Below are 26,724 nucleotides of genomic sequence, written 5' to 3' on the forward strand. Positions count from 1 at the left end.
GTGGCCACGCAGGACCTGGTATGCAGACCTAGTGGACATGTCGTCCTGTCCACCGTGGTCTCTACCTCTGAGACAGGACCTTCTAATTCAGGGTCCTTTCAAACATCCAAATCTAATTTCTCTGAGGCTGACTGCATGGAGATTGAACGCTTGATTCTATCAAAGCGTGGCTTCTCGGAGTCGGTTATTGATACCTTAATACAGGCTAGGAAGCCTGTTACCAGAAAAATTTACCATAAGATATGGCGTAAATATTTATATTGGTGCGAATCCAAGAGTTACTCATGGAGTAAGGTTAGGATTCCTAGGATATTGTCCTTTCTACAAGAGGGTTTAGAAAAGGGCTTATCTGCTAGTTCGTTAAAGGGACAGATTTCTGCTCTGTCTATTCTTCTACACAAACGTCTGGCTGAAGTTCCAGACGTTCAGGTTTTTTGTCAGGCTTTAACTAGGATTAAGCCTGTGTTTAAGACTGTTGCTCCGCCGTGGAGCTTAAACTTAGTTCTTAATGTTCTTCAAGGCGTTCCATTTGAACCCCTTCATTCCATTGATATCAAGCTGTTATCCTGGAAGGTTTTGTTTTTGATGGCTATTTCCTCGGCTCGAAGAGTCTCTGAGTTATCTGCCTTACATTGTGATTCTCCTTATCTGATTTTTCATTCAGACAAGGTAGTTCTGCGTACTTAACCTGGGTTCTTACCTAAGGTAGTTACTAACAGGAATATCAATCAAGAGATTGTTGTTCCATCACAGTGTCCTAACCCTTCTTCAAAGAAGGAACGACTTTTGCATAATTTGGAAGTAGTCCGTGCCCTGAAGTTCTATTTGCAGGCAACTAAAGATTTTCGTCAAACTTCTTCCCTGTTTGTCGTTTACTCTGGACAGAGAAGAGGTCAAAAGGCTTCGGCTACCTCTCTCTCTTTTTGGCTTCGTAGCATAATACGTTTAGCCTATGAGACTGCTGGACAGCAGCCTCCTGAAAGGATTACAGCTCATTCTACTAGAGCTGTGGCTTCCACCTGGGCCTTTAAAAATGAGGCCTCTGTTGAACAGATTTGCAAGGCTGCGACTTGGTCTTCGCTTCACACCTTTTCAAAATTTTACAAATTTGACACTTTTGCTTCTTCGGAGGCTGTTTTTGGGAGAAAGGTACTTCAGGCAGTGGTTCCTTCTGTTTAATGTTCCTGCCTTGTCCCTCCCTTCATCCGTGTACTTTAGCTTTGGTATTGGTATTCCATAAGTAATGGATGACCCGTGGACTGACTACACTTAACAAGAGAAAACATAATTTATGCTTACCTGATAAATTTATTTCTCTTGTAGTGTAGTCAGTCCACGGCCCGCCCTGTCTTTAAGGCAGACCTAAATTTTAATTAAACTCCAGTCACCACTGCACCCTATGGTTTCTCCTTTCTCGTCTGCTTTGGTCGAATGACTGAATATGACATGTGAGGGGAGGAGCTATGTAGCAAGCTCTGCTGGGTGATCCTCTTGCAGCTTCCTGTTAGGAAGAGATATATTCCATAAGTAATGGATGACCCGTGGACTGACTACACTACAAGAGAAATAAATTTATCAGGTAAGCATAAATTATGTTTTTTGTATGTAAGCAATGTTTAGTTGTGAGTGCCTTACCGAACTTCTGCTTTGTGAGTAAAGGACATTCTTTAACAGTATGTTCAGTCCCCCCACAATACATACAGAGATTGAGTGTATGGCGTTTAGCCTTCTCTTGTGGGGAAAGAGGTCCTCTGAGGAAACTGATATCCATAGGCTGTTCAGCTGAAGAACTGGAAGTAGGAGGTGTGGGTAAAACCCTGCGTACAGGAGTAGTAGAAAGGTTTCTTTCTTGTCTCCTCTCCCTAAGCCTACGGTCTATAGTGATAGTAAGAGCGTATAACTCTTCAAGGCGGTCTGGTATGCCTACCCTGGCTAGTTCGTCCTTAATGTCCTCCGCCAATCCTAGGCGATACTGGTTTTTTAAAGAAACCTCATTCCAGAGGGAATCCCTGGCCCAGATCTTAAAGCGGGTGATATACTCCTCTACCGGTGTTTTTAGCTGCCTGAGGTTTCTTAGTTTACCTTCTGCAGTAACTTGCCGATAGGGGTCGTCATAAAGGGTAGACAAAGCTTTGAGGAATGCATCTAAAGAGTTTAGGATAGGATCCTGGGTCTCATAAAATGAATCTGCCCAGGCCCTAGGTTCTCCCCTCAAGTAGGACAATATAGTGAGCACCTTGCTCCGGTCAGTAGCATAGGTCCTGGGACGTAAGTCAAACAATAGTAGACAGGCATTTCTAAACTGTCTGAAAGTGGAGCGATCACCAGAAAACTTCTCTGGGTATGAGACCTGAGGTTCAGCCTGGTGGTCGTTTCCGGTATTTCTGTTAGATAAAACTTCCCTAAAACAGGCTTTGAGGCTCTGGTTCTCTACTTGCAGCTCTCTAAAAGCCTGGGTCAGATTATCTAAACGTTGGTTAAGGCTGTGTAGTTGTGGGGTCACATCAGAAGGCTCCATTTTAATATGGCTGGTTTATTATGTAACGATCTGTGATAATATGTAAAGCTCTGTGATATGCAGCAAGTATTTAAGTAAACATTTAAGACCTCTAAGCAGGATAAATAATTGTGGAGTGTTACAAGTTACTAAGTGTGCTTGCTAGTAAGATAAACACTAACTTAATCACTTGTGTTAATTTAGCCTGAGGGATAAGACCTAATAATATGAGTAGTACTAGTGAGCTTTATCTTAGGCAGGTCTTATATAGTGCAACAGGAAGGATAAGGGTTAAACATAAATAGTATAAGTCTGTAAAGTCAGATTCACTGGTGACAGGTGAAATATGGAACCCAGACTGCACAGATACAAACAGGAGTTTTACCTTCAATTCAACTGTTGTTTAAAGAGTAATGTCAAATGAGTAAACAGAGACTTAAGCACTCTATATACAGAACCTTAATTCAGAAGCAGAGCCTGTGAGAGGAATCCCAGATGCGGTTAGGTAGAATACTTGCAGGGATTAGTGAGCGTGCAGCGTGGTAATAGCTCCGTGTAGCTGGGAGTCTGTATGCTGTCTGTTTAGACAGGGAGAGTGTGTCAGAGCGGTAGCGTGAATCGGCGCTGCGGTGACGTCAGCGGCTGTGGCAGCTTGAAGCAGAAGCTGCTTGTAACGGCAAAAGGTTTCTCTGATCAGGAGAATCTTGTTTTGGTACTCTAGGTAAGGAGTTGAGCTGCTTTACTTTGGCAATAAACTTCAATAAACCAGCAATGCATCTTGGTTACAAGGAGATTAAATAAGGAAACCTGATCAGCTTAATTGAAATAAAAGGTGGTATGACAGGTTAGATACGCTGTGTAAGGTGGAATGGATTTAGACATGACAGTGTTCTCCAGGTTAACCCTCAAGTGGGGGGTGCAATAGTTGGATCTGATGGCGTCTCGGCAGAACGCCAAGCTTCCAAGGTACAGTTCAAGGTCAAGAGATCTGCAGGCCGCTCTGATAGATGCTCTGGCGGTTCTTTGGGTTTTCGGTCTAGCATACCGGTTTCCTCTGTTTGCGCTCCTTCCACGACTCATTGCTCGTATTAAACAGGATAGAGGGTTGGTAATTCTAATAGCTGCTGCATGGCTTCACAGGATCCGGTATGCAGACCTAGTGAAGATGTCATCTCTGCCACCTTGGAGGCTGCCTCTGAGGAAGGACCTTCTAGCTCAGCGTCCATTCCTCCATCCAAATCTCATTTCTCTGAAGCTGACTGCTTGGAGATTGAACACTTGGTTCTGGTTAAGCGTAGGTTTTCTGAATGGTCATTGAGACCATGATCCAGGCTCGCAAGCCTGTTACTCATAAAATTTACCATAAAGTATGGTGTAAATACCTTTTTGGTGTGAATCAAAGGGCTACTCTTGGAGTAGGGGCAGGATTTCTAGAATTTTGTGTCTTCTCCAGGAAGGTCTGGATAAAGGGTTGTCAGTTCTCTGAAAGTTCAGATTTCTCCACTATCCATCCTTTTACATAAGCGTCTGGCGGATGTGCCAGATGTTCAATCTGGTCAGAATCAGACCTGTGTTTAAACCTGTTGCTCCTCCTTGGAGCCTTAACCTTGTTCTTAAAGTTTAACAGCAGGCTCCGTTTGAGCCAATGCATTTCATAGATATTAAGCTGTTATCTTGGAAGGTTTTGTTTCTTGTTGCTATCTCTTCTGCTCAGAGAGTTTCTGAACTCTCGGCTTTACAGTGTGATTCACCTTATCTTATCTTTCATGCGGATAAGGCGGTCCTTCGTACTAAATTTGGGTTTCTCCCTAAGGTAGTTTTGGATATAAATATTAATCAGGAAATTGTTGTTCCTTCTCTCTGTCCCAATCTTTCTTCTCATAAGGAACGTCTGTTGCACAACTTGGATGTGATGTGTGCTCTAAAATTCTTTCTACAGGCGACTAAGGATTTTTGCCAGTCGTCTGCCCTGTTTGTTTCTCTGGGAAACGTAAAGGTCAGAAAGCTACTGCTACTTCTCTTTCCCTCTGGTTGAGAAGTATAATTCGTTTTGCTTATGAGACTTCTGGACAGCAGCCTCCTGAGAGAATTACAGCTCATTCCATTAGGGCTGTCTCACCTTTGTGGGCTTTCAAAAATGAAGCTTCTGTGGAACAGATTTGCAAGGCTGCAACTTGGTCCTCTTTACATACTTTTTCCAAATTCTACAAATTTGATACTTTTGCTTTGGCTGAGGCTCTTTTTGGGAGAAAGGTTCTTCAAGTGGTGGTGTCTTCTGTTTAGGCCTGCCTGTCTTGTTCTCCCCCACTATTAATTTGTGTCCTCTAGCTTGGGTATTAGTTCCCACTAGTAATTGGAATGATGTTGTGGACTCTCCATGTCTTAGGAAAGAAAACAAAATGTATGCTTACCTGATAAATTTCTTTCTTGTCGGACATGGAGAGTCCACAACGTCATTCCAATTACTAGTGGGAACTAATACCCAAGCTAGAGGACACAAATTAATAGTAGGGGAGAACAAGACAGGCAGGCCTAAACAGAAGACACCACCACTTGAAGAACCTTTCTCCCAAAAAGAGCCTCAGCCAAAGCAAAAGTATCAAAAATGTTATTTTTTACTAAACCTCAGGCACCTCTACACCTTTGTGTTATCACCTTTTTTTCCATTCCCTTCTGTCGACTGACTGGGGATTATGGGTACGAGGAGTGACACTTAAAAGCTTTGCTGTGGTGCTATTTGTCGCCTCCTGCTGGCAAGGAGTGAATATCTCACTAGTAATTGGAATGACGTAGTGGACTCTCCATGTCTGGAAAGAAAGAAATTTATCAGGTAAGCATACATTTTGTTTTTTTTAATTATTTAATTTTTTAATACATTCTATCAAAGTAAGACACTGTCACAGAATGCCTCCTTCATGTATATTTAAATAAGATGTAATAACTTAAAGGGATATGAAACCTCATTTTTTTTTCTTTCATGATTCAGAGCCTGAAAAATCAGGAATGCAAACTTCAGAGCCAGCCCATTACCTGGGCTACAGGTGGCCACAAATCAGCAAGCACTACCCAGGTGCTGAGCCAAAAATGGGCTGGCTCTTAAGCTTACATTCCTGCTTTTTAAATAAAGATACCAAGAGAAAAAAGAAAAATTGTTAATAGGAGTAAATTAGAAAGTTGCTTAAAATTGCTGCTCTAGCTGAATCATGAAATAAAAAAAAATGGGTTTAATATCCCTTGTGTGTTAAAAAATGATTTCCTTGTTTCTATCACAATAAAATGCCTTGTTTTTTGCCACAGACACGGGCACATTACGGAATTAATTCCTAGTCTATTATCGCTTTATGAACAACTGAATGCTGAGTGATACTCCACTTAGCTCTCTGCCCTAATGGCTTCTTCTCTCTTCTTCCAGGTGTTTAGCGACATGACTGTAGGTGAAGGAGAAATGGTTTGTGTTGAACTTGTAGCCACTGACAAAACAAATATGTTTCAAGGAGTAATCTTCCAGGGCTCAATCCGCTATGAAGCACTCAAAAAAGTGTATGACAATAGGGTAAGAATGGCCGCCCAATCAGGGAGTTGGAGTTATAGCCAATCTATCGCTACAACTCAACTCTTACATCGGTCATTGAATTACAAACCTATGTAGCCATTGATAAGAGTTGGAGTTACATAACATTAGTAGGAGAGTGGTAAATATAAAGTAAATTGAGCATAGAACTTTCTCTCTCATATATACACAGGTCAGTGTGGCGGCAAAGATGGCTCAGAAGATGTCGTTTGGGTTATACAAGTATAACAACATGGAGTTTGTCCGTATGAAGGGTCCTCAAGGGAAAGGCCATGCAGAAATGGCAGTGAGTCGGGTCTCAACCGGTGATACCTCTCCCTACGGTACAGATGTCGACTCCAACCCTGGGTCACCCATGCATGAAAGAGTAAGTTCCTCGCACTTGTTCATTTGTCATGCGGGAACACCACATTAAGCCTTAAGAAAATCAGAATTCCATGAATGCACAGAACTGAAGTCACAACATAAGAGCTTTTCAGAGATAATAAATCTCATGACAATTGGGTTACAGCCTTCTGAAGGGGTGTTATAAATAACATCACATAATTCAGGGTATCAGTACATTTCCACTCAGTTTTATGAAATATTCTTGTTATATTTGTTATTTAGTTAAATCTTTATGATGACCTCTGCTCACTTTCTTCTCCTCCATTTCTAGCCCTGACCAATCTATCGCTACAACTTAACTCTTACATCAGTCGTTGACAATTTGGCCCCTCCTACCATAGCTCACAATCGTGCACTCGTCCTCAGCGCTGGCATAGGCCTCTGATGCGCTGCCTGTGTCAGTTTATCTTGCTCCCCTACTATTCTGCCCTTAACCTCTCCAGGCAGGATTACTTCCTTACTATTATCTCTGCTCTTTCTTTCAAAATACATTTAATCAGAAATGAAATATTCTCTTAACACACAACCAATCTTCAGCCCCTCAGCTGTTCACAAACATCCAAAAACCACACAGCAACAATTTCAGAAGTTTTGCTCCTGTTATTGAGGATGAAGTTTCTGCCCTTGTATTATCCTCGCACCTCACTACCTGTCCCCTCGATCCTATCCCCTCACAACTACTGACCTCCGCTCTCCTTACTCCAATCCTCACATATATCTTCAATGTCTCTATCAGCACTGGTATATTTCCCTCTTCCATTTTACCCAGGTAATCCTAGGTTTACCCAATATCCGGCTTTACCCACAATAATATATATATACTGTATGTGCATCACATTTCCTCATACCAAACTCCCTCCGTCATCCATTGCAATATGAATTTTGCCCCCCAGAGAGACAGCAATCATTAAAGCCACTTCTCACTGTTAAAGGGACAGTTAAGTCATAATTAGACATTCATGATTTAGACAGAGCATAACAGGTTTATCTAGGTAAGCTCGGAAGCAGCAAAGAACCTAGGTTCTAGCTGCTGATTGGTGGCTGCATATATATACAGATTGTCATTGGCTCACCCATGTGTTCAGTTAGCAACCAGAAATGCATTGCTGCGCCTTCAACAAAGCATACCAAGAGAATAAAAAAAAAATTGATAATAGAAGTAAACTGGAAAGTTGTTTAAAATTGTTTAAAAATGTTCTATCTGAATCATGAAAGAAAAATGTTTTTTTTATGTCCCTTTAATCCTTCTGGGTCTGTCTGCAGCCTTTGATATTATTGACCATCCTCTCTTGTGCAATCCATCCAGTCCTTTGGCATTTGTGACACAGCCCTCTGGTAGTTCTTCTCCTAACTTTTGGCTAGAGTACGAGTTTTGCATTATGAGGGGTGCGGTGCTAACTTGTACGTTATTGTCACTGCTCACTTTACTACAGCGCTGGTATTGCAGCTTTTTCCAAACCCGGCGTTAAAAGACAAAAAGTGAGCGTAGAAAATTGTGCTCCATACCGCACTCCAATACCAGCGCTGCTTAAGTCAGCGGTTAGCTGGTTGTACATTCTCGTGCACGATTTCCCCATAGACATCAATGAGGAGAGCCGGCTGAAAAAAAGCCTAACACCTGCAAAAAAGCAGCATAAAGCTCCGTAACGCAGCCCCATTGATTCCTATGGGGAAACAAAATTTATGTTTACACCTAACACCCTAACATGTATCCCGAGTCTAAACACCCCTAATCCGCCGCCCCCGACATCGCCGCAACCTACATTATACTTATTAACCCCTAAGCTGCTGCTCCCAACATCGCCGACACCTACATTATATTTATTAACCCCTAATCTCCCGCCCCCAATGTCGCCGTAACCTACCTACATTTATTAACCCCTAATCTTCCGCCCCAACATTGCAGCCACTATAATAAACATATTAACCCCTAAACCACCACACTCCCGCCTTGCAAACACTAGTTAAATATTAACCCCTAATCTGCCGTCCCTAACGTCGCCGCCGCCGCCACTATATTAAATTTATTAACCCCTAAACCTAAGTCTAACCCTAACACCCCCTAACTTAAATATAATTAAAATAAATATAAATAAAACCTACAATTTATAATTAAATAATTCCTATTTAAAACTAAATACTTTCCTGTAAAATAAACCCTAAGCTAGCTACAATATAACTAATAGTTACATTGTATCTATCTTAGGTTTTTGTTTTTTTTTACAGGCAAGTTTGTATTTATTTTAACTAGGTAGAATAGTTAGTAAATAGTTATTAACTATTTACTAACTACCTAGCTAAAATAAATACAAATTTACCTGTAAAATAAAACCTAACCTGCCTTACACTAACACCCAACCTAACCCTACAATTAAATAAATTCCCTAAATTAAATACAATTAAGTACATTCAATACAATTAGCTAAATTACCAAAAAAACAAACACTAAATTACAGAAAATAAAAAACAAATTACAAGATCTTTAAACTAATTACACCTAATCTAATCAAAATAAACTACCAATAGCCCTTAAAAGGGCCTTTTGCAGTGCATTGCTCCAAAGAAATAAGCTATTTTACCTGTAAAAAAAAAAAAATACAAACAACCCCCCCAACAGTAAAACCCACCACCCACACAACCAGCCCCCCAATTAAAACCCTAACTAAAAAAACCTAAGCTCCCATTGCCCTGAAAAGGGCATTTGGATAGGCATTGCCCTTAAAAGGGCATTTAGCTCTATTGCAGCCCAAACCCCTAATCTAAAAATAAAACACACCCAATACACCCTTAAAAAACCTAACACTAACCCCGTGAAGATCCACTTACAGTTTTGAAGAGCCGACATCCATCCTCAACGAATCCGGGAGAAGTCTTCATCCAAGTGGCAAGATCTCTTCAACGAAGCCGGCAGAAGTGGTCCTCCAGACGGGCAGAAGTCTTCACCCAGATGGCATCTTCTATCTTCATCCTTCCGACGCGGAGCGGCTCCATCTTCAAGACATACGGCGTGGAGCATCCTCTTCCTTCGTCGTCTTCTTGCTGAATGAAGGTTCCTTTAAATGACGTCATCCAAGATGGCGTCCCTTAGATTCCGATTGGCTGATAGAATTCTATCAGCCAATTGGAATTAAGGTAGAAAAAATCATATTGGCTGATGCAATCAGCCAATAGGATTGAACATCAATCCTATTGGCTGATCCAGTCAGCCAATAGGATTGAGCTCGCATTCTATTAGCTGATTGGGTTTTACTGTTGGGAGGGTTGTTTGTATTTTTTTTGCAGGTAAAAGAGCTGATTTCTTTGGGGCAATGCCCCGCAAAAGACCCTTTTAAGGGCTATTGGTAGTTTAGTTTAGGCTAGGTTTTTTTTTTATTTTGGCTGGGCTTTTTTTATTTTGATAGGGCTATTAGATTAGGTGTAATTAGTTTGAAGATCTTGTAATTTGTTTTTTATTTTCTATAAATGTAGATAGGTGGCGGCGATGTTAGGGACGTCAGATTAGGGGTTAATAATATTTAACTAGTGTTTGCGAGGCGGGAGTGTGGCGGTTTAGGGGTTAATATGTTTATTATAGTGGCAGCAACGTTGGGGCGGAAGATTAGGGGTTAATAATATTTCTCAATCCTAGAATTGAAATCCCTTTTTTCCTTTTCAGAATAAAAAAGTACACAGCACCTCACTCTGTTCATTATTTTTAAGTTTATATAATTATCTTTCACAGGGAATCCTAGGTGTATCTACATAGTAGTGCCATTAGTCCTGTTTTTTCTTTGTTAATAATATTTAACTAGTGTTTGCGAGGCGGGAGTGCGGCAGTTTAGGGGTTAATATGTTCTAGTTGCGTCGATGTCGGGAGCGGCAGATTAGGGGTTAATAAATTTATTTTAGTGTTTGCGATGCGGGAGGGCCTCGGTTTAGGGGTTAATAGGTAGTTTATGGGTGTTAGTGTACTTTTTGGCACTTTAGTTATGAGCTTATGCTACGGCTTTGTAGTGTAAAACTCATAACTACTGACTTTAAAATGTATTACGAATCTTGACGGGATAGGGTGTACCGCTCACTTTTTGGCCTCCCAGGACAAACTCGTAATACCGGCGCTATGGACGTCCCTTAGAAAAAAGACTTTAGGCAATTTGCGGTAAGGCCAAAAAAGTGTGCAGTGCCCCTAAATCTGCAAGATCGTAATACCAGCGGTAGTAAAAAAAAGCAACGTTATCAGGCTTAACACTGCTTTTTTCTCATAACGCAAAACTCGTAATCTAGCCGTAACTTACTTAGCTTTAGTGTATCTTTCTCTAGCTCATTATCTGCCGCTTTACCACTTTCTTTTGGGATACTTAGTCCCCTTCTCTTCTCAATCTGTACTTCATCCTTAGCTCCCACTGGTTTCAGTATCATTTGTATTCTGATGACCTATCTCCTACCTCGCTAACTCATGTCACTAACCATCTTTCTAATATTTCAGCCTGGATGTCCTTTCACTACCTTAAGCTAAATGTCTCTAAAACTGCACTCCTTAATTTACCCCCTTCTTCCAAAATCCCAACCCCCCAACTGTTAATGACATAATTACCCCAACCCCTCATGGCCGACGTCTTGGGGTCACACTCAATCTTTCATTCACTACTCACATCCATTTGTTGGCCAATGCCCCTGCTACTTATTCACACAAGGCACAGCTAAGATTTGAATCCACTCTCTAATCATTTAATACATTGACTATTGCAACTCCATCCTCTCCTCTCTGGCCTCCCTAGCTGCCATTAATCTCCATTACAAGCCATAATGATCTTCCTTACATGTCGCTTCTCATCTGGTGCGCCTCTCTGCCAGTCCCTTCACTGACTTCCTATAACTTCTGAATAAAACAAAAAATCATGACCCTAATATTCAAGGCTCTCAATAACACTGCTACCCCATGTCTCTTACCTTGTCTCCAGATACTCTTCCTCCCATACCCTTCACAATGCTCATGGCTTTCATCTCTCTTCCTATCTTGTTACCTCCCATCTACAGGACTTGTCCACAATGGCCCCTATCTTGTGGAATTCCCTTCTGCCTCTCGCCACAAGACTCCCCCTTAGTTTTCAAAGTTTCAAGCCTTCATTAAAGACTCTACAGTTCAGGGATGAATACAATGTATGCTAAACTTTCTTACCTCAGTTCCTTGTTTTCTTTTGTCATCTCATTGAACCCTCCTGTCATGTAAGCTTATGAGCCCAGGTGCCCTGTAGGTCACCTTCATTTGGCAACAGTTGGCAACTCTTGTCTCTCTACCCTCTCATTTGGTCTATAATCTGCCTCTTAAGTGCTTTTGTTTATTATACCTTCATTGCTTTTGTTTATTATACCTTCATTTATAGCACTGTGGAATCTGTTGGCGTTCTACAAATAAATGATAATAATAACAATGATCAGTATGATAGATAGCTGATGCCGCCCTTTTATGATGTGCCATTATGTTAAAATATGTTGTATTTTGAATGCTAAGACCTTGTAAATGTTTATGGTAGCCATGCTCAATCTGAAGTGATAAACGTTTTATGTCACTTCAGGTTACATCCTTCAGCACTCCTCCAACTCCGGAACGTAACAACCGGCCATCTTTCTTTTCCCCGTCCCTGAAAAGGAAAGTACCTCGGAATCGAATAGCTGAAATGAAGAAGTCCCATTCGGCTAATGACAGCGAGGAGTTCTTCAGAGACAGTGATGAAGGTGGAGGTAAAATACACACACACATATATATGTTATTGGAAGGAATATATGTGTGGATGAATCCCTGATGAAGTATAAGGGAAGGCTGGGATTCAAGCAGTATATTGCTTCCAAGCGCTCCAGATATGGAGTAAAGGTGTATAAGCTCTGTGAGAGCGAGGCTGGCTATATTCAGGCCTTCCGGGTGTATGAGGGAAAGAATAGCCACCTTGAACCTCCATGTTGCCCAGAACATATGGGAACCACTGGCAAGATTGTCTGGGACCTGATATTACCCCTTATGAACAAAGGGTACCACTTGTATTTAGATAATTTTTATACAAGTGTCCTTTTGTTCAGTCTACTGTATTACTTTGATACAGTAGCTTGCGGTACAATTAAAAAGAACCACGCAGATTTCCTAGGACAACTTGCACGCATCCGGCTACAAAGGGGGGAGACCTCAGCTCTGCGCCAAGAGGAGCTGTTGGCAGTTAAGTACAGAGACAAGAAGGATGTGTACCTTCTTACCACCATCCACAATGAGAGGACTGTGAAGGTTCCTGTACATGGCAGAGCTGAGAGCATAAGGAAGCCAGTGTGCATCAAGGCTTATAACCGGCAAATGGGGGGTTGATCTGGCAGATCAGCTACTGCAGCCCTACCTAATTATGCGGTGGACAACGACCTGGTAAAAAAAGGTTGCAATTTACTTAATGCAGATTGTGAACCACAACGCTTTTTTGTTGTTCAAAAAAGCAAACCCCGGAATGAAACTGACTTTTTTACAGTTTCAGCTCCAGATCATTTCGGGGATTTTGTACCAAGATGCACCTGCTCCCCGGCGCGGTGATGGGAGATAGCAGAGTTGGGGCTACCCATTTTATTTTTAAACCTAAAAAAAAATGCAGAGTCTGTACCAAGAGGGGGCAGAGAAGGGACACCACCTTTTACTGTCCTGATTGCCCAGGACAGCCTGGACTCTGCATTGGGGACTGCTTCAAGAGGTATCAAACACTGGTAAATTTAAAAAAAAAAAATTACATTTGCCATTATGTTTTTTTTGGGCGGGGGTTTGCTTATGTTTACTATTACTGAATTTGTTTGTTTTTGTTTTTTACTTTTACTGTGCCAGAGTTTTACATTTCACTGTTCTATTTTTTATAAGTTCTAAAATTGGTGCTGTATTTTACCAAAACCCCTGTCAAACCTATGCATGGTGGGCGTAGGTGTACCCAGGAGGTCTTGCAGCAGTAAACAACCTGGAGTGTTTTCTTGCAATAACTTACAACAAGCGCTCCTAAATCATGGTCAAAAAGCAATGTGTGTGTAAAAATGAAAATTGAAAAATTACCACCATACACTTTCTCCAATTTTTTTGGGCTAAAAGGGTTGCATCAAAGCACTCCATATACAATACCTTGGTGTGTCAACTTTTCAAATATATGCACATTCATGGCAAGCAAATAATTTGGGGTATGTAAAAAGGCCCCCAAAAAGACGATAGACAAAGATTATATGTTAAATGTGAAAAAAAATCACAAACACGTCAGACATTTGGCATTGCACCCCCTAAACAAGCCAACAAACCTATGCATAGGTGGTATCACTGTACTCAGGAGATGTTGGTGAACACATATTGGGGTCTTATTTGGCAATAACACATAAATGGAGCTGAGAATCCATGCCTAAAGTACAATGTGTGTCAAAAATAACACAAAGAAATGACTGCCCAATAGTTTGACCAAGACTGGTGGTTGAATTATTGCATGGAAAGTGTTAAAATACCAGCATTTCAAATACCCTAGGGTGTCTATTTTTCAAAAATATAGGGTTTGATGGGGGTAAATTACATTGGCCGGCTTCAGAAATGTCCCAAATAGGACATGGGTGCATGATGAGAGATGTGAAAATTCCAAGTTGGAAAACTGGAATGCGCCCCCTAAAAATAAAGCCTTTTAGCCCCCTGAGAACCTGACAAACCTATTCATGGGTGGTATCACTGTACTCAGGAGATGTTGTTGAACACATATTGAGGTGTTTTTTGTCAGTAACACATAACAGGAACTGAGAATCCATACCTGAATTACGTGTGAGAAAAATAACACAAAAAAATTACTACCCTAAAGTTTGACAAAGACTGGTGGTTGAATTAGTGCATGGGAAGTGTTAAAATACCACCATTTCAAATACCCTAAGGTGTCTACTTTTCAAAAATATATGGTTTGATTGGGGTAAATTACATTGGCCGGCTTAAGAAATGCCCCAAATAGGACATGGGTGCATGATGACAGAAAAACTGGAATGCGCCCCTAAAAATAAGGCTTTTTAGCCCCCAGAGAACCCGACACACCTATACATGGGTGGTATCACTGTACTCAGGAGATGCTGCTGAAGACATATTGGGGTGTTTTTTGGCAGTAACCCTTAATGTTCTCTGTAAATATATTCTTAAATTGCTATTTCCATCTTAAGGGGAGGAGAGTCCACGGCTTCATTCATTGCTGTTGGGAATTAAGAACCTGGCCACCAGGAGGAGGCAAAGACACCCCAGCCAAAGGCTTAAATACCTCCCCCACTTCCCTCATCCCCCAGTCATGAGAAGAGAAGTGCCGAAGATCGGAATAGTCTCTTATGGAGGGTAGTACTCTTCACATTGGGACTGGAGTTTTAAGTAGTCCTGTCATCCTCTCAGTGAGAGCCTTGGCAAAAGTTAGAGTCCGGAGATGCAGGGAGAGTCTTTCGGCTAAACCATCCCTACTCATATTAACAGCCCCATAAGCAATCAGCGTTGACGAGTTTCGCTGCCTGCTTTTTACACTCCTGTCCATCTCAGGAGCGAGGCTACTAACCTGTCACACTTGAAGGGCCGTGTTCCTGTTTCATGGCGTAGATTCTGGTAAGATCGTTGAATTTTTTATTACATAATGAGAACACGGAAGACAGGGTCACAGTGTGACGCCTTTTATCTTTTAAGAATCAAGGGTTAATATTCCTGTAAAGGGGATTATTGAACAGGGGGGTTTATACATGATATTGTTTATTGTGTCATTGCGGCGTTATGTGCGAGATGAGGCTCTGGCAATGTGTGGAACTTTCAGGTGACTTACAGGAGTATGGCGCTGCCTTTTTTGGACGCGTTTTCTCCTTAGGCAGGGACAGTCCTGCCGGGCATTCCATGTGACCGGGTGTGGCTATCTCTCTTCCTCTGTTGATCAGTGGCGCAGGAGACAAAGCGGTTTCTGTAGTCCGGATCATAGGAGGTGGGGAGTGCCCGGCCATTGGAGGTTATAAAGGTGTCTATTTATTAAGTTAATCTAGTCCGTAATAACAGCGCAAGCTACGGAGGACTCTGACGCGTTAGAGGGTTCTCCCTCTTTAACAAGGCCACATTCCTGTGTTTATTGTGAGGAGGTTCTGGTAGATCAGCCTGCTCAACTATGTTCCACATGCCTTAATAAAGTTACGACATCTAAAAGCAAACGGATGTCTAGTACTACTGAGCCGTCCACCTCTGAGGGTTCCCCGTCCCGTGAGGTGCGTTCCCTGCATCCATCTCCAATTGCACAAGCAGCGCCCCAGGGTCCAACCATTACTCCTGCGGGACAGATTCGTTGGCCGTCAGATTTTGCTGATCAACTGCAAACGGCGGTATCGAAAGTGATCCATGCAGTACCACGTTCTACTAAGCGCAAGCATAGGGCGTATCATGGCGGCCCGGCCCAGTGGTTGTCTACGTCTGTGGAAATATCTGAGGCGTTATACGATGGCGAGGCCCACTCCAATTCTTCAGAAGAGGCCCCTTCTGGGTCAGAGTCCGTGTCCTCTAAACCTCCGGCTGCGGAGGAGTCTGACTTTAGGTTTAGGATGGAAAATTTGCGCTTTTTGCTGAAACAAGTGCTTGCTACCCTGGAATTTCCGGAACCAAAATTCCCAGAGGAACCTGTGATTCCTAAGCTTGATAAGGTATATGAGGACAGGGTGGTGCCTCAGTCCTTCCCGGTTCCTGTTAAGATGGCAAACATTAAGAATGAATGGGATTGATTAGGTTCCTTTTCCCCTTCTTCCTTTAAGAGACTGTTCCCCGTTCCAGACTCTCAGCTTAAGCTGTGGGATACTGTCCCTAAGGTGGATGGTGCTATCTCCACGCTAGCGAAGCGGAAAACTATTCCCCTTGAGGATAGTTTGTCGTTTGAAGAGCCCATGGATAAAAAGTTGGAAAACATAAGGAAAATGTTTCAACACACAGGGTTTGTTTTTTAGCCGGCAGCGGCCGTAGCCACGGTCGCCGGAGCTGCCACATATTGGTGTGAATCCCTGTGTGAAATGGTTGAGGGGGAGACTTCCATCAACGAGATACAGGATAAGATTAGGGCGCTGAAGATCGCCAATTCTTTCATATGTGATGCCAATGTGCAAGTTATTCACCTGAACGCTAAGGTGTCAGGTTTTTTCGTTTTAGCTCGCAGGGCTCTGTGGCTAAAGTCTTGGTCTGCGGACATGACCTCCAAGTCGAGGCTGTTGTCTCTGCCTTTTCAAGGAAAGATTCTGTTCAGTCCAGGATTGGATTCGATCATATCCACGGTTACGGGAGGCAAGGGCGCTTTCCTACCGCAGGATAAGAAGGCTAAGCCTAAAGGATCTACCTTTCGTCCCTTTCATGCGGACAAGGCCCAGCACCAGCAGCCCGCCGCGAAAGCGGACCAGTCCAAGGGATCTTGGAAACCGGCTCATTCTTGGAACAAATCTAAGCAGAGCAAGAAGCCCGCCAAGATAAAAATCGGCATGAAGGGGCAGATTATCTCTCTTCTCAGAAGCCTGGTTGCAGGACGTTCAGGATCCTTGGGTTTTGGACTTTGTCGCCCAGGGTTACAGGATAGGGTTCAGATCCCATCCGCCCAGGGGCAGATTCCTCCTGTCAAACCTGTCTTCAAGACCGGAAAAGAGTGAAGCCTTTCTAGAATGTGTGAGAGATCTCTCTTCTCTAGTTGTTATCGTACCATACCCCAAGCAGAGAGGGGTCTAGGGTTTGTGGTTCCAAAGAAGGAGGGCACGTCCAGTTCCTAAGATTTGCGTTTCTGGACCAGCACTACCAGTTTGTGGCCCTTCCCTTTGGTCTGGCGACGGCCCTGAGAGTCTTCACGAAGGTTCTGGGGGGCGCTACTCGCGATGGCAAAATCCAGAGGCATTGCCTTTCGGTCCTATCTGGACTCATGCTCTCCAGCATAGACGACATCCCATTCGCCAGGTTTCATCTCAGACCTCTTCAATTGTGCATGTTGAGACAGTGGAACGGCGATCATTCAGATCTGTCACAGCAGATATCCATGGATGCTTGGACCCGGATTTCCCTCTCTTGGTGGATCCGTCAGGAGCAACTGTCCATGGGGACATTCTTCTTGAGACCGTCCTGGGAGGTTGTGACCACGGACGTGAGTCTGGCAGGATGGGGAGCTGTTTGGGGTGCCAGGATGGCACAAGGAAAGTGGTCCTGGGAGGAGTCTCTCCTTTCGATAAATATTCTGGAACTCCGAGCAATCTACAATGCTCTGAAGGCATGGCCACCTCTGGGGTCGTTCAGCTTCATCAGATTCCAGACCGACAACATTAGCTCGGTGGCTTACATCAACCATTAGGGGGTACGAGAAGCTCCCTAGCCATGAGGAAAGTGTCTTGGATCTTGGAGTGGGCGGAGGCCCACAGCTGCTCGCTCTCAGCGATTCACATTCCAGGTGTGGACAACTGGGAAGCGGACTTTCTCAGCAGGCAATCCTTCCATCCGGGGGGAATGGTCTCTTCACCCCAAAGTGTTTGCAGAGATTTGTCTCAGGTAGGGGACGCTGGAGATGGATCTCATGGCGTCCAGACTCAATTGCAAGCTACTCCGGTACGGTTCGAAGTCCTTGGATCCTCAGGCAGAGCTGATAGATGCCTTGGCGGTGCCTTAGGGATTCAGCCTAGCTTACATTTTTCCACTGTTACCACTTCTACCTCGTGTAGTGGCACGCATCAAACAGGAGCGAGCTTCAGCCATTCTGATTGCTCCATCGTGGCCGCTGGAGAACGTGGTTTGTGGATCTTGTGGTGATGTCATCCTCTCCGCCGTGGAGGTTACCCTGTCGCAGGGATCTGCTGGTACAGGGCCCTTTTCAACGTCAAAACTAGATTCTCTGAGGCTTTTCTGAAAGTGTGATCAATAGTCTAATTCAGGCAAGGAAGCTAGTCACTCGTCGCATCTACCATAAGGTGTGGAGGACTTACTTGTCCTGGTGTGAGAAGCATGAATATCCTTGGCATAAGGTGAAGGTATCCAGGGTTCTGTCCTTTCTCCAAGATGGTTTGGAGAAGGGTCTTGCCGCCAGTTCCTTAAAGGGACAGATTTCAGGATTATCAGTCTTGTTGCATAGGAGACTTGCTGAGCTCCCTGGCATCCAATCTTTTGTTCAGGCTCTGTCTAAAATCAGGCCTGTCTTTAGACAGTCTGCTCCCCCATGGAACTTAAACTTGGTCCTTAAGGTATTGCAGAGGGTTCTGTTTGAGCCTATGCATTCCACTAACATTAAGATTCTGTCCTGGAATGTTCTCTTCGTGTGGGCCATTGCATCGGAACGCAGAGTATCTGAACTGGCTGCCTTGCAATGTAAGCCTCCTTATCTGGTTTTTCATGCGGATAAGGCGGTGCTTCGCACTGGTTTGGGGTTTCTTCCCAATGTGGTGTCTAACCGTAAAAACAATCAGGAAATAGTGGTTCCTTCTTTGTGCCCTAACCCTTCTTCTTCCAAGGAGAGGTTACTTGATAATCTGGATGTGGTTCGTGTCCTGAAGTTCTGTCTTCAGGCTACGAGAAGCATGGATATCCTTGGCATAAGGTGAAGGTATCCAGGATTCTGTCCTTTCTCCAAGATGTACCTGGTCCTCCTTACACACTTTTACAAAGTTTTACAAATTTGATGTTTTTGCTTTGGCAGAAGCTGTTTTTGGGATAAAGGTTTTGCAGGCTGTGGTGCCCTCAGATTAGGGTCTGCATTTTTTTTTCTCTCCCAATTTCATTCAGTGTCCTCTAAAGCTTGGGTATAGATTCCCAACAGTAATGAATGAAGCTGTGGGCTCTCCTCCCCTTTAGATTTAAAACATAAATTATGCTTACTAATAATTTAATTTCCATTGAGGGGAGGAGAGTCCACTGCTCCCGCCCGTGTCTCCGATGGGCGGACCTAAATTGAATTCATCTTCTGGCACCATTTATACCCTGATATTTCTCCTACTGTTCCTTGTTCCCTCGGCAGAATGACTGGGGGATAAGGGAAGTGGGGGAGGTATTTAAGCCTTTGGCTGGGGTGTCTTTGCCTCCTCCTGGTGGCCAGGTTCTTAATTCCCAACAGTAATGAATGAAGCCGTGGACTCTCCTCCCCTCGATGGAAGCATAATTTATGTTTTTGTCAAAAATCCACTTTTTTTTTTTTTCCTTTCAAACTTTGGCATAGATTGGTGGTAAAATGGTTGCATGGAAAGAGTCAAAATACCCCATGTTTAATACCTTAGGTTGTCTTCTTTTAAAAAATATATACATGTGAAGGGTTATTCAGGGATTCTTGACAGATATCAGTGTTACAATGTATCGCTAATTTTGAAAAAAAAAAAATGGTTTGGAAATAGCAAAGTGCTACTTGTACTTATTGCCCTATAACTTGCAAAAAAAATCAAAGAACATGTAAACATTGGGTATTTCTAAACTCAGGACAAAATTTAGAAACTATTTAGCATAGGAGTTTTTTTGGTGGTTGTAGATGTGTAACAGATTTTGGGGGTCAAAGTTAGAAAAAGTGTGGGGGTTTTTCCGTTTTTTCATCATATTTTATTTTTTTATAGTAAATTATAAGATATGATGAAAATTATGGTATCTTTAGAAAGTCTGTTTAATGGCAAAAAACGGTATATAATATGTGTGGGTACAGTAAATGAGCAAAATTACAGCTAAACACAAACACAGCAGAAATGTAAAAATAGCCCTAGTCACAAAGGGGTTAATATTGATATTTTATTTTTTATACGTTATCATTGTCATAATATTATTTTTTATTTTTTTGTCTGCTCTTTTTAATTGATCATAAACATAATAATAAATGATGATAATATGTGTTTTGGTTCAGTGAGATCCCATCTGATTTACTAAATGTGTCCCCCCTACAGATATGCATAATTCGACAAACATGAGATCGCGCTCCCTATCGGGAACGGGGAGGTCTCTGGTTGGTTCATGGCTAAAGCTGAACAGAACGGATGAGAACTTTTTACTCTATGCACATCTCACCTACGTCACTTTGCCCCTGCAGCGCATATTGTCAGGTAAATACAGCAGAATGCGCGGATCGTCATCTGTTTATAGAGGTTATTGTGCCGATTTCTCTGTGCTGTGGATTTTAGAAATTGCATGGAAAAAAAATACATAGTTTTAGGTTCTCACTGAAATATGAAAAATCAGGTTCTTGGTTTAACTCTCTCCTAGTGAAACTGTGACACTTAAAGGGACATCAAACCCACATTTTTTTCTTTCATGATTCAGACAAAGAGCACTATTTTAAAAAAGGTTTACTTCTATTGTCAACTTTGCTTTGTTCTCGTTATTGTTTGTTGAAGAGATATCTAGGTAGGTAGTGTGCACATGTCTGGAACACTACATGACCGGAAACAGTGCTGCCATCTAGTGCTCTTGATGATGTATAGCATTATTGTAAAACTGCTGCCATCTAGTGCCGCAGACACGTGCACGCTCCTTAACTTCCTGCATTTCAACAAAGCATAACAAGAAAAGTTGATAATAGAAGTAAGTCAGAAAGTTGTTTAAAATGATATGTTCTATTTCAATGATGGAAATTTTTTTTGGATTTTATGTCCCTTTAAAGGGACAAAAACATTGTGACATTGCAATATTAACATGTTTAAAGGGACATCAAAGTGGCAATTCAGCTCACATGGTTCAGATAGAGTAATTTGAAGAGACTTTGCAGTTAACTTTATTCTAATGCTATCATACATAGGTAGGCTCAGGAGCAGCAATGCACTACTGGGAGCAAGCTGGTGATTGGTGGCTACACACCTATGCCTCTTGTCATTGGCTTACTGGGTATGTTCAGCTAGCTCCCAGTAGTGCATTGCTGCTCCTTAGATTTAAAGGGACGTGATAGATAGGTAGATAGATACAGATATACACACACATTTATAATTCAATTTTCTTTTGTTTATTTACTTCTTTTTTTTAAAACCATTTTTTTTTTATTTAAATAGGATTTAAAATGCTTCAGAAAATGCTTTTTGAAGAAACAAATCTATCTAAAGATAGTTTCTATTTAAGATACATTATGATCTAAATGTTATTCATCCTGAAATATAGATTTGTTAACTCACCAAGACTTTCACCCCCTCACAATTAATATTGTTTTATTTTTTTTATATATATACTGTATATATATATATATATATATATATATATATATATATACACATACACACACACACACTCTGTATTTATATGTATATAATCTATATACTTTGGTTAATTAAAGCAAATTAAAACCGTTGAATGGTTGGCTTTGGGCCTAAGACTCCTCCTTTGTCACAGAGTCTCACCCGCTTAAGGTGCAGTAAGTCCTATTTCTGCTGAGGGGAGGTAAATAACCCCAGAGCAAGCCACACAGAAATGTAAGCATCACGTGTTCCACCCAGTGCAGGGTGATAACACAGCAGGCTCGCTGACAAGCTTGCTTTTAGTGTATTGTATGAAATGTTACTGCCCATTACTAGAGCATCTCACTATCCCTCTAACCAGACTGTGAGCCAGCTCTTCCCACCAGCAGCAGTGTTTACTGAAGCATTTATGTTCTCTGTCCAAAGGGAAATTAGTTCCTCCTGCAAAAAAATAGTGCAAGAACTCCGTTCTCATGCGTTCCCGCTCGACTTGACCCCTGCCCAAAAGAGCATTTGTCAGGTCAGGCTAGGGTTGCCACCTGTCAGGCAATAATCAAGACAGTCCTGGTTTCCATTTGTGTGTCCGGGTTTGAAGCTTATTTAGATCCGTACATGTAAATGTCTGGGTTTTGGTGGGGAATGTGGTGTAAATATACACTTCCTTGTAATACTGTACTAGTATCGTTCTTCTTACTGAGTGACTGCTCCTATATGATGCTTAGCTGTGGCATGAGTGTGTGTCTTTGTCAGTGTCTTTGTGTGTGTGAGTCTGTGTGTAAAAGAGTGAGTGTGTGTGTATGTGAGTGAGAATGTGTGTTAGTGTGTGAGAGCGTGAGTGTCTTTTTGTGTGTGTGATAGTTTGTGTGAGTGTATGTGTGTTAGTGTGTGAGAGTGCAAGAATGAGAGTGTGTGTAAAAGAGAATGTGTGTGTATGTGTTAGTGTGTGCGAGAGCATGTCTTTTTGTATGTGTGAGAAAGTTTGTGAGTGTATGTGTGAGTGTGTGTGTGTTAATGTGTGAGAGCATGAGTGTTGTTGTGTGTGTGTGTATGTGTGTGTTAGTGTAAGAATGAGTGAGTGAGAGTGTGAGAGAGTTTTTGTGAGTGTGTGTGTGTTACAGTGTAAGAATGAGTGAGTGAGAGTGTATGTGTGAGTGTGTGTGTGTGTGTTAGTGTGTGTGTCTTTGTGTGTGTGAGAGAGTTTATGTGCGAGTGTATGTTAATGTATGAGAGCATGAGTGTCGTTTTGTGTGTGTATGAGTATGTGTGAGTGTATGTGTGTGTTAGAGTGTAAGAATGAGTGAGAGTGTATGTGTGAGTGTGTGTTTTTGTGTGTGTATGTGAGAGAGAGATTGTGTGTGAGTGTAAGAATGAGTGTGTGTGTGAGCGCGTGTATATCTTTTTTTATGTGTATGTGAGAGAGAGAGTTTGTGTGTTAGTGTGTGTGTGTGAGCATGTGTGAGAGCATGAGTGTCTTTTTGTTTGTGTGAGAGTGTTTGTGAGTGTGAATATCTATGTTAGATTTTGTGTTTATTTGCCATTGTGTATTCTGCAAAACCAGTGCACAGATTAAGAGTATTCTGGTTTGGCCTGAACTAAAGATGACAGCCCTAGGTCAGGCACTGATATTCAGTACAACTCATTGCGTTTGTCTATGTAGATTTCTTAGCCATGGGCTGTATTTTGTAATTGTATTGGCAATGGGTGTGGCTTAAACACCTCAACTGAATAAATAGTTGGGATTTTCACATACTTTTCGCCATATAGTATATGATATATAATATAAGATTTTGGGACTTGTGAAATAGTGAAAAAATTAATTATGCTTTGTCCTTTGAAACCTAAAATACCCATAGCCCTTTAAAGGGACAGTCAAGTCAAAATGAAACTTCCATGATTCAGATAGAACATACAGTTTCCACTTAACTTCTGTTATCTAATTGGCTTCATTCTTTTAGTTTCCTTTGTTGAAAATCATACCTAGTTAGGCTCAGTAGCAGCAATGCACTACTCGGAGTGAGCGCTAGCTGCTGATTGGTGGCTGAAGTTATATGACTCTTGTTTTTGACTCACCTAATCCGTTCAGCTAGATCCCAGTAGTGCATTGTTGCTCCAGAACCTGCACTTCAACAAAGGATACCAAGAGAATGATATGCTCTATCGGAATCGTTTAGGGTTTTATGTCCCTATAACATGACATAAGTACAATTCTTGCGCAATATATTGACACACAGGTTTTAATGCAGCAGATGCACACGTCTTGCAGTAATGATCACGGATGTCAGAATGAAAATGATTCGGATAGCGCACACACAGCTTTAGAATTCTGTTATCTAATGTATCCTTTCTCTTGCTTTCACTATTATTTATTCTCTCTGAGAGCATACTGACGTAGGCTAAAGAGTGTGCACATGCCTTGTACTATGTAGTTTTTTTAACCCATAGACGCCGGGCGTTCCATGCCATCCTAAAAGCACTGGGCTTTAACAGCATGAACTCTTTTGGCATACTGCACCCTCCTGCTTTAAGGCAATAGAAACTCTGACCTGAGGGGGCGTGCCTTGCATTATATTATATCGGAACTTCATTTCGATCTTCAACATTTCCCCCCTTCCTGAAGGGTTTAAATTAAATAACATCATGAATATGTCCTTTTCACGTTTAGACCACCTGATTTGTTTTTTACTATACATTAGACACATAAATCCAAACATACCCTGTGTAGTGTGCGCTGTAGAGGGAGGGCTTCTCTTCCTGTATAGACTGTAACTTTATGATTTGATGTCTGGTTCCCTTGCTTTGTCGGTGCATTTATAGCCTCACGTAGGTTACACAACATCCTGTATCTTGGTGAGTAAACCATGTGATATTTTTGCTGATCTTCTCTGTTTCTGTAGATATTTTGGAGGTGCGACAGAAGCCGATCCTGATGTCATAGCAGAGTAAGCTGGCACTGCCTTGTGAAGCTGGATCTTCATTGCCAAAGTGCCTATTAGACCTGCAGTGGCTTCATGGGACAACACTACCACCTAGTGTCGAGGAGCATAAATGCACAGAACAAATAGTCGAAAGACAGATCGCCTCTGGGGCTGCAGATTCCTGCGATGCAACGCATTGAAGGCCACTGTGGCAGCAAAGGGGTTAAAAATAATACCAGCCAATCAAAAAGTGCCTCTTTTTACCCTTCTTGTGGCGTATGCTTCTTTACATCTCCGTATAGTGTTTTGGAAGGGGACTTTCTAACAAAGGGGCTGTATTCGTAAAAAACACACGCTTTACAAACAATTTCTTTACCTAATTACAAGCTCAATTGGAACAAAGTCAGCAGCGGATGTTTCTATGCTTTTGTAAAGCGTTTTCATTTCAGAGCATACGAATTTCATAATGTCATACTGTCTGTTGTTGTCCCAATTGCTTCTGACGCCCAGAGGCTTTGACATGTGCATCATTTTTGCAGTGGTAAAAGGACCAACCTGCAGCGCTGGGTAGCCTTTGGCTATTCTCAGATATGGAGGGGGCAGATGTATACTTTTTGTTTTTTTTGTTTCTTGATTTTCTGCAAATGCCAAAACTTAAACACTGCTTAAACTGTACATCGCTTCAAATCAGAACAGAAATGTTTCCGTCTATAACATTATTCTTACTAATTATTGGAGAACATATTTCTCTACACAGCTTTATATGGACGGTGTTTCATGCATTTTGTTTTAACGTGGGGAAAAAATGCTAAAAGCATCCTGCAGATATTTTTTTTTTAAAATCTGTAATTAAGATATTTTGTTTAAACTTTAAGGGATGTTGAAGTCCCCAGATTTTCTATCATGCATTTAAATTGGTTATTTAGGCAGTATACACTTTTTTTTGTGCTTTTTTTAAGGAATAATCTAAAACTTGTAAAAATAACAAATTTCTTATGATTGTTGTGAGTTTAATGGCAATTCCAAGTCCTGAAAAACTATAGTGTTTAAAAAAAATGCTTTCAAATATATATGACCAATGAAAACAAATATGAACACGGTTTCTCTTAAAAAATAAGTTTATACACACTTGCTGGCTTATAATGCTGGTCTATTTCATCTCCCCCACTTTCCTGTACTTTCATTCTGAAAATTGTGGGGTTTCCAGTTTTGAGAATTGTAAGTGTCAGCTTAAACAAGCCACAAATCAGTTCCTAATCGGCCTGATAAGGCCAGATAGGGAATTTGGCCATTGAAAAAACAATTGCAGCATGCTTGGTGTTAATGTATTCATAATATTTTTTACATCCAGCTGCTATGTTAATTTATTGCAGCACTACACAAAAGTCCTTGTTGTTACAAAGTTCTTTAAATCCCTTTTTTTATCACATCAAATGTGTATGCTTTTAATAAGCCGTCAATAGGGATCAGAACATGTGACTTAAAAATACTTTCCCACTCACCTCCTCGGTTGGCGCCTTGACCTCCCGTCAATCACTGCTGCATAAGTGCATGCTCAGTGAGTGCCAGTGATGTCATTTCCCTTTATAATATAGTTTTCAGAGTTTAAAAGCTCTATATTTTTCTTCTGCCTGTTTTTTGAAGACAGAATGGGATTCTACCCAGTTCAATTATTTGCTTGAGAAAATCAGATTGTTCTGTCTGTCCGAGTTGTGAGGTTTCTGTGCGTGTGTCTGTCTTATATATTTATTCAAAACTAATTACGAAAACCAAACTTGCATTTGTACTGTTTTCTGATCACCCATTTAACTATTTTATAGTTGCGAACGTGTAGATAAAACAGTAAGAACGTATGTAATCGAATTTCAAGTGTGTCTAAAAATTGTATTCACTTTCAAAACTGTGATTGATGATTTTACTTTTTGCTTTTATTTGGTGAGTATACATTTTATTAACACTAATTTAACTGATAATTAAATTAGAACACAGAAAATAGGTCTGCTCATTGCATTCAGAGATCTTAAAGGGGCAGTAAACATTTTAAGATTTTAATATTAAATGCTTAATTCTGCATATAAAACGGATTTGCAATATACGTTCAATTTATTTTATTCCCATTTCTTGTCATTTAAGTCTGACATTTGTGGACTTTCCAGTCCTGAAAACTAAAAGAGTCCACATCAGGCTTTGCAAGG

General features: G+C 41.5%; 1 protein-coding gene across 1 annotated transcript in view; it reads left to right on the plus strand.

Annotated features, from left to right (window-relative positions):
• The window catches only part of KIAA0930 (KIAA0930 ortholog), a 129,965-nt gene extending 103,443 nt beyond the window's left edge, over positions 1 to 26,522 (plus strand). The window contains exons 6-10 of the mRNA XM_053719038.1: positions 5,910 to 6,050; positions 6,241 to 6,435; positions 12,011 to 12,176; positions 20,340 to 20,495; positions 24,509 to 26,522. Of these exons, the coding sequence (XP_053575013.1) occupies positions 5,910 to 6,050; positions 6,241 to 6,435; positions 12,011 to 12,176; positions 20,340 to 20,495; positions 24,509 to 24,549 (699 nt within the window). The 3' untranslated portion in view covers positions 24,550 to 26,522. The remainder of the gene's footprint in view (positions 1 to 5,909; positions 6,051 to 6,240; positions 6,436 to 12,010; positions 12,177 to 20,339; positions 20,496 to 24,508) is intronic.
• The last annotated feature ends 202 nt before the right edge of the window (positions 26,523 to 26,724 follow it).

The sequence above is a fragment of the Bombina bombina genome, chromosome 6 (assembly GCF_027579735.1).
Source record: "Bombina bombina isolate aBomBom1 chromosome 6, aBomBom1.pri, whole genome shotgun sequence".
Classification (NCBI taxonomy): Eukaryota; Metazoa; Chordata; class Amphibia; order Anura; family Bombinatoridae; genus Bombina; species Bombina bombina.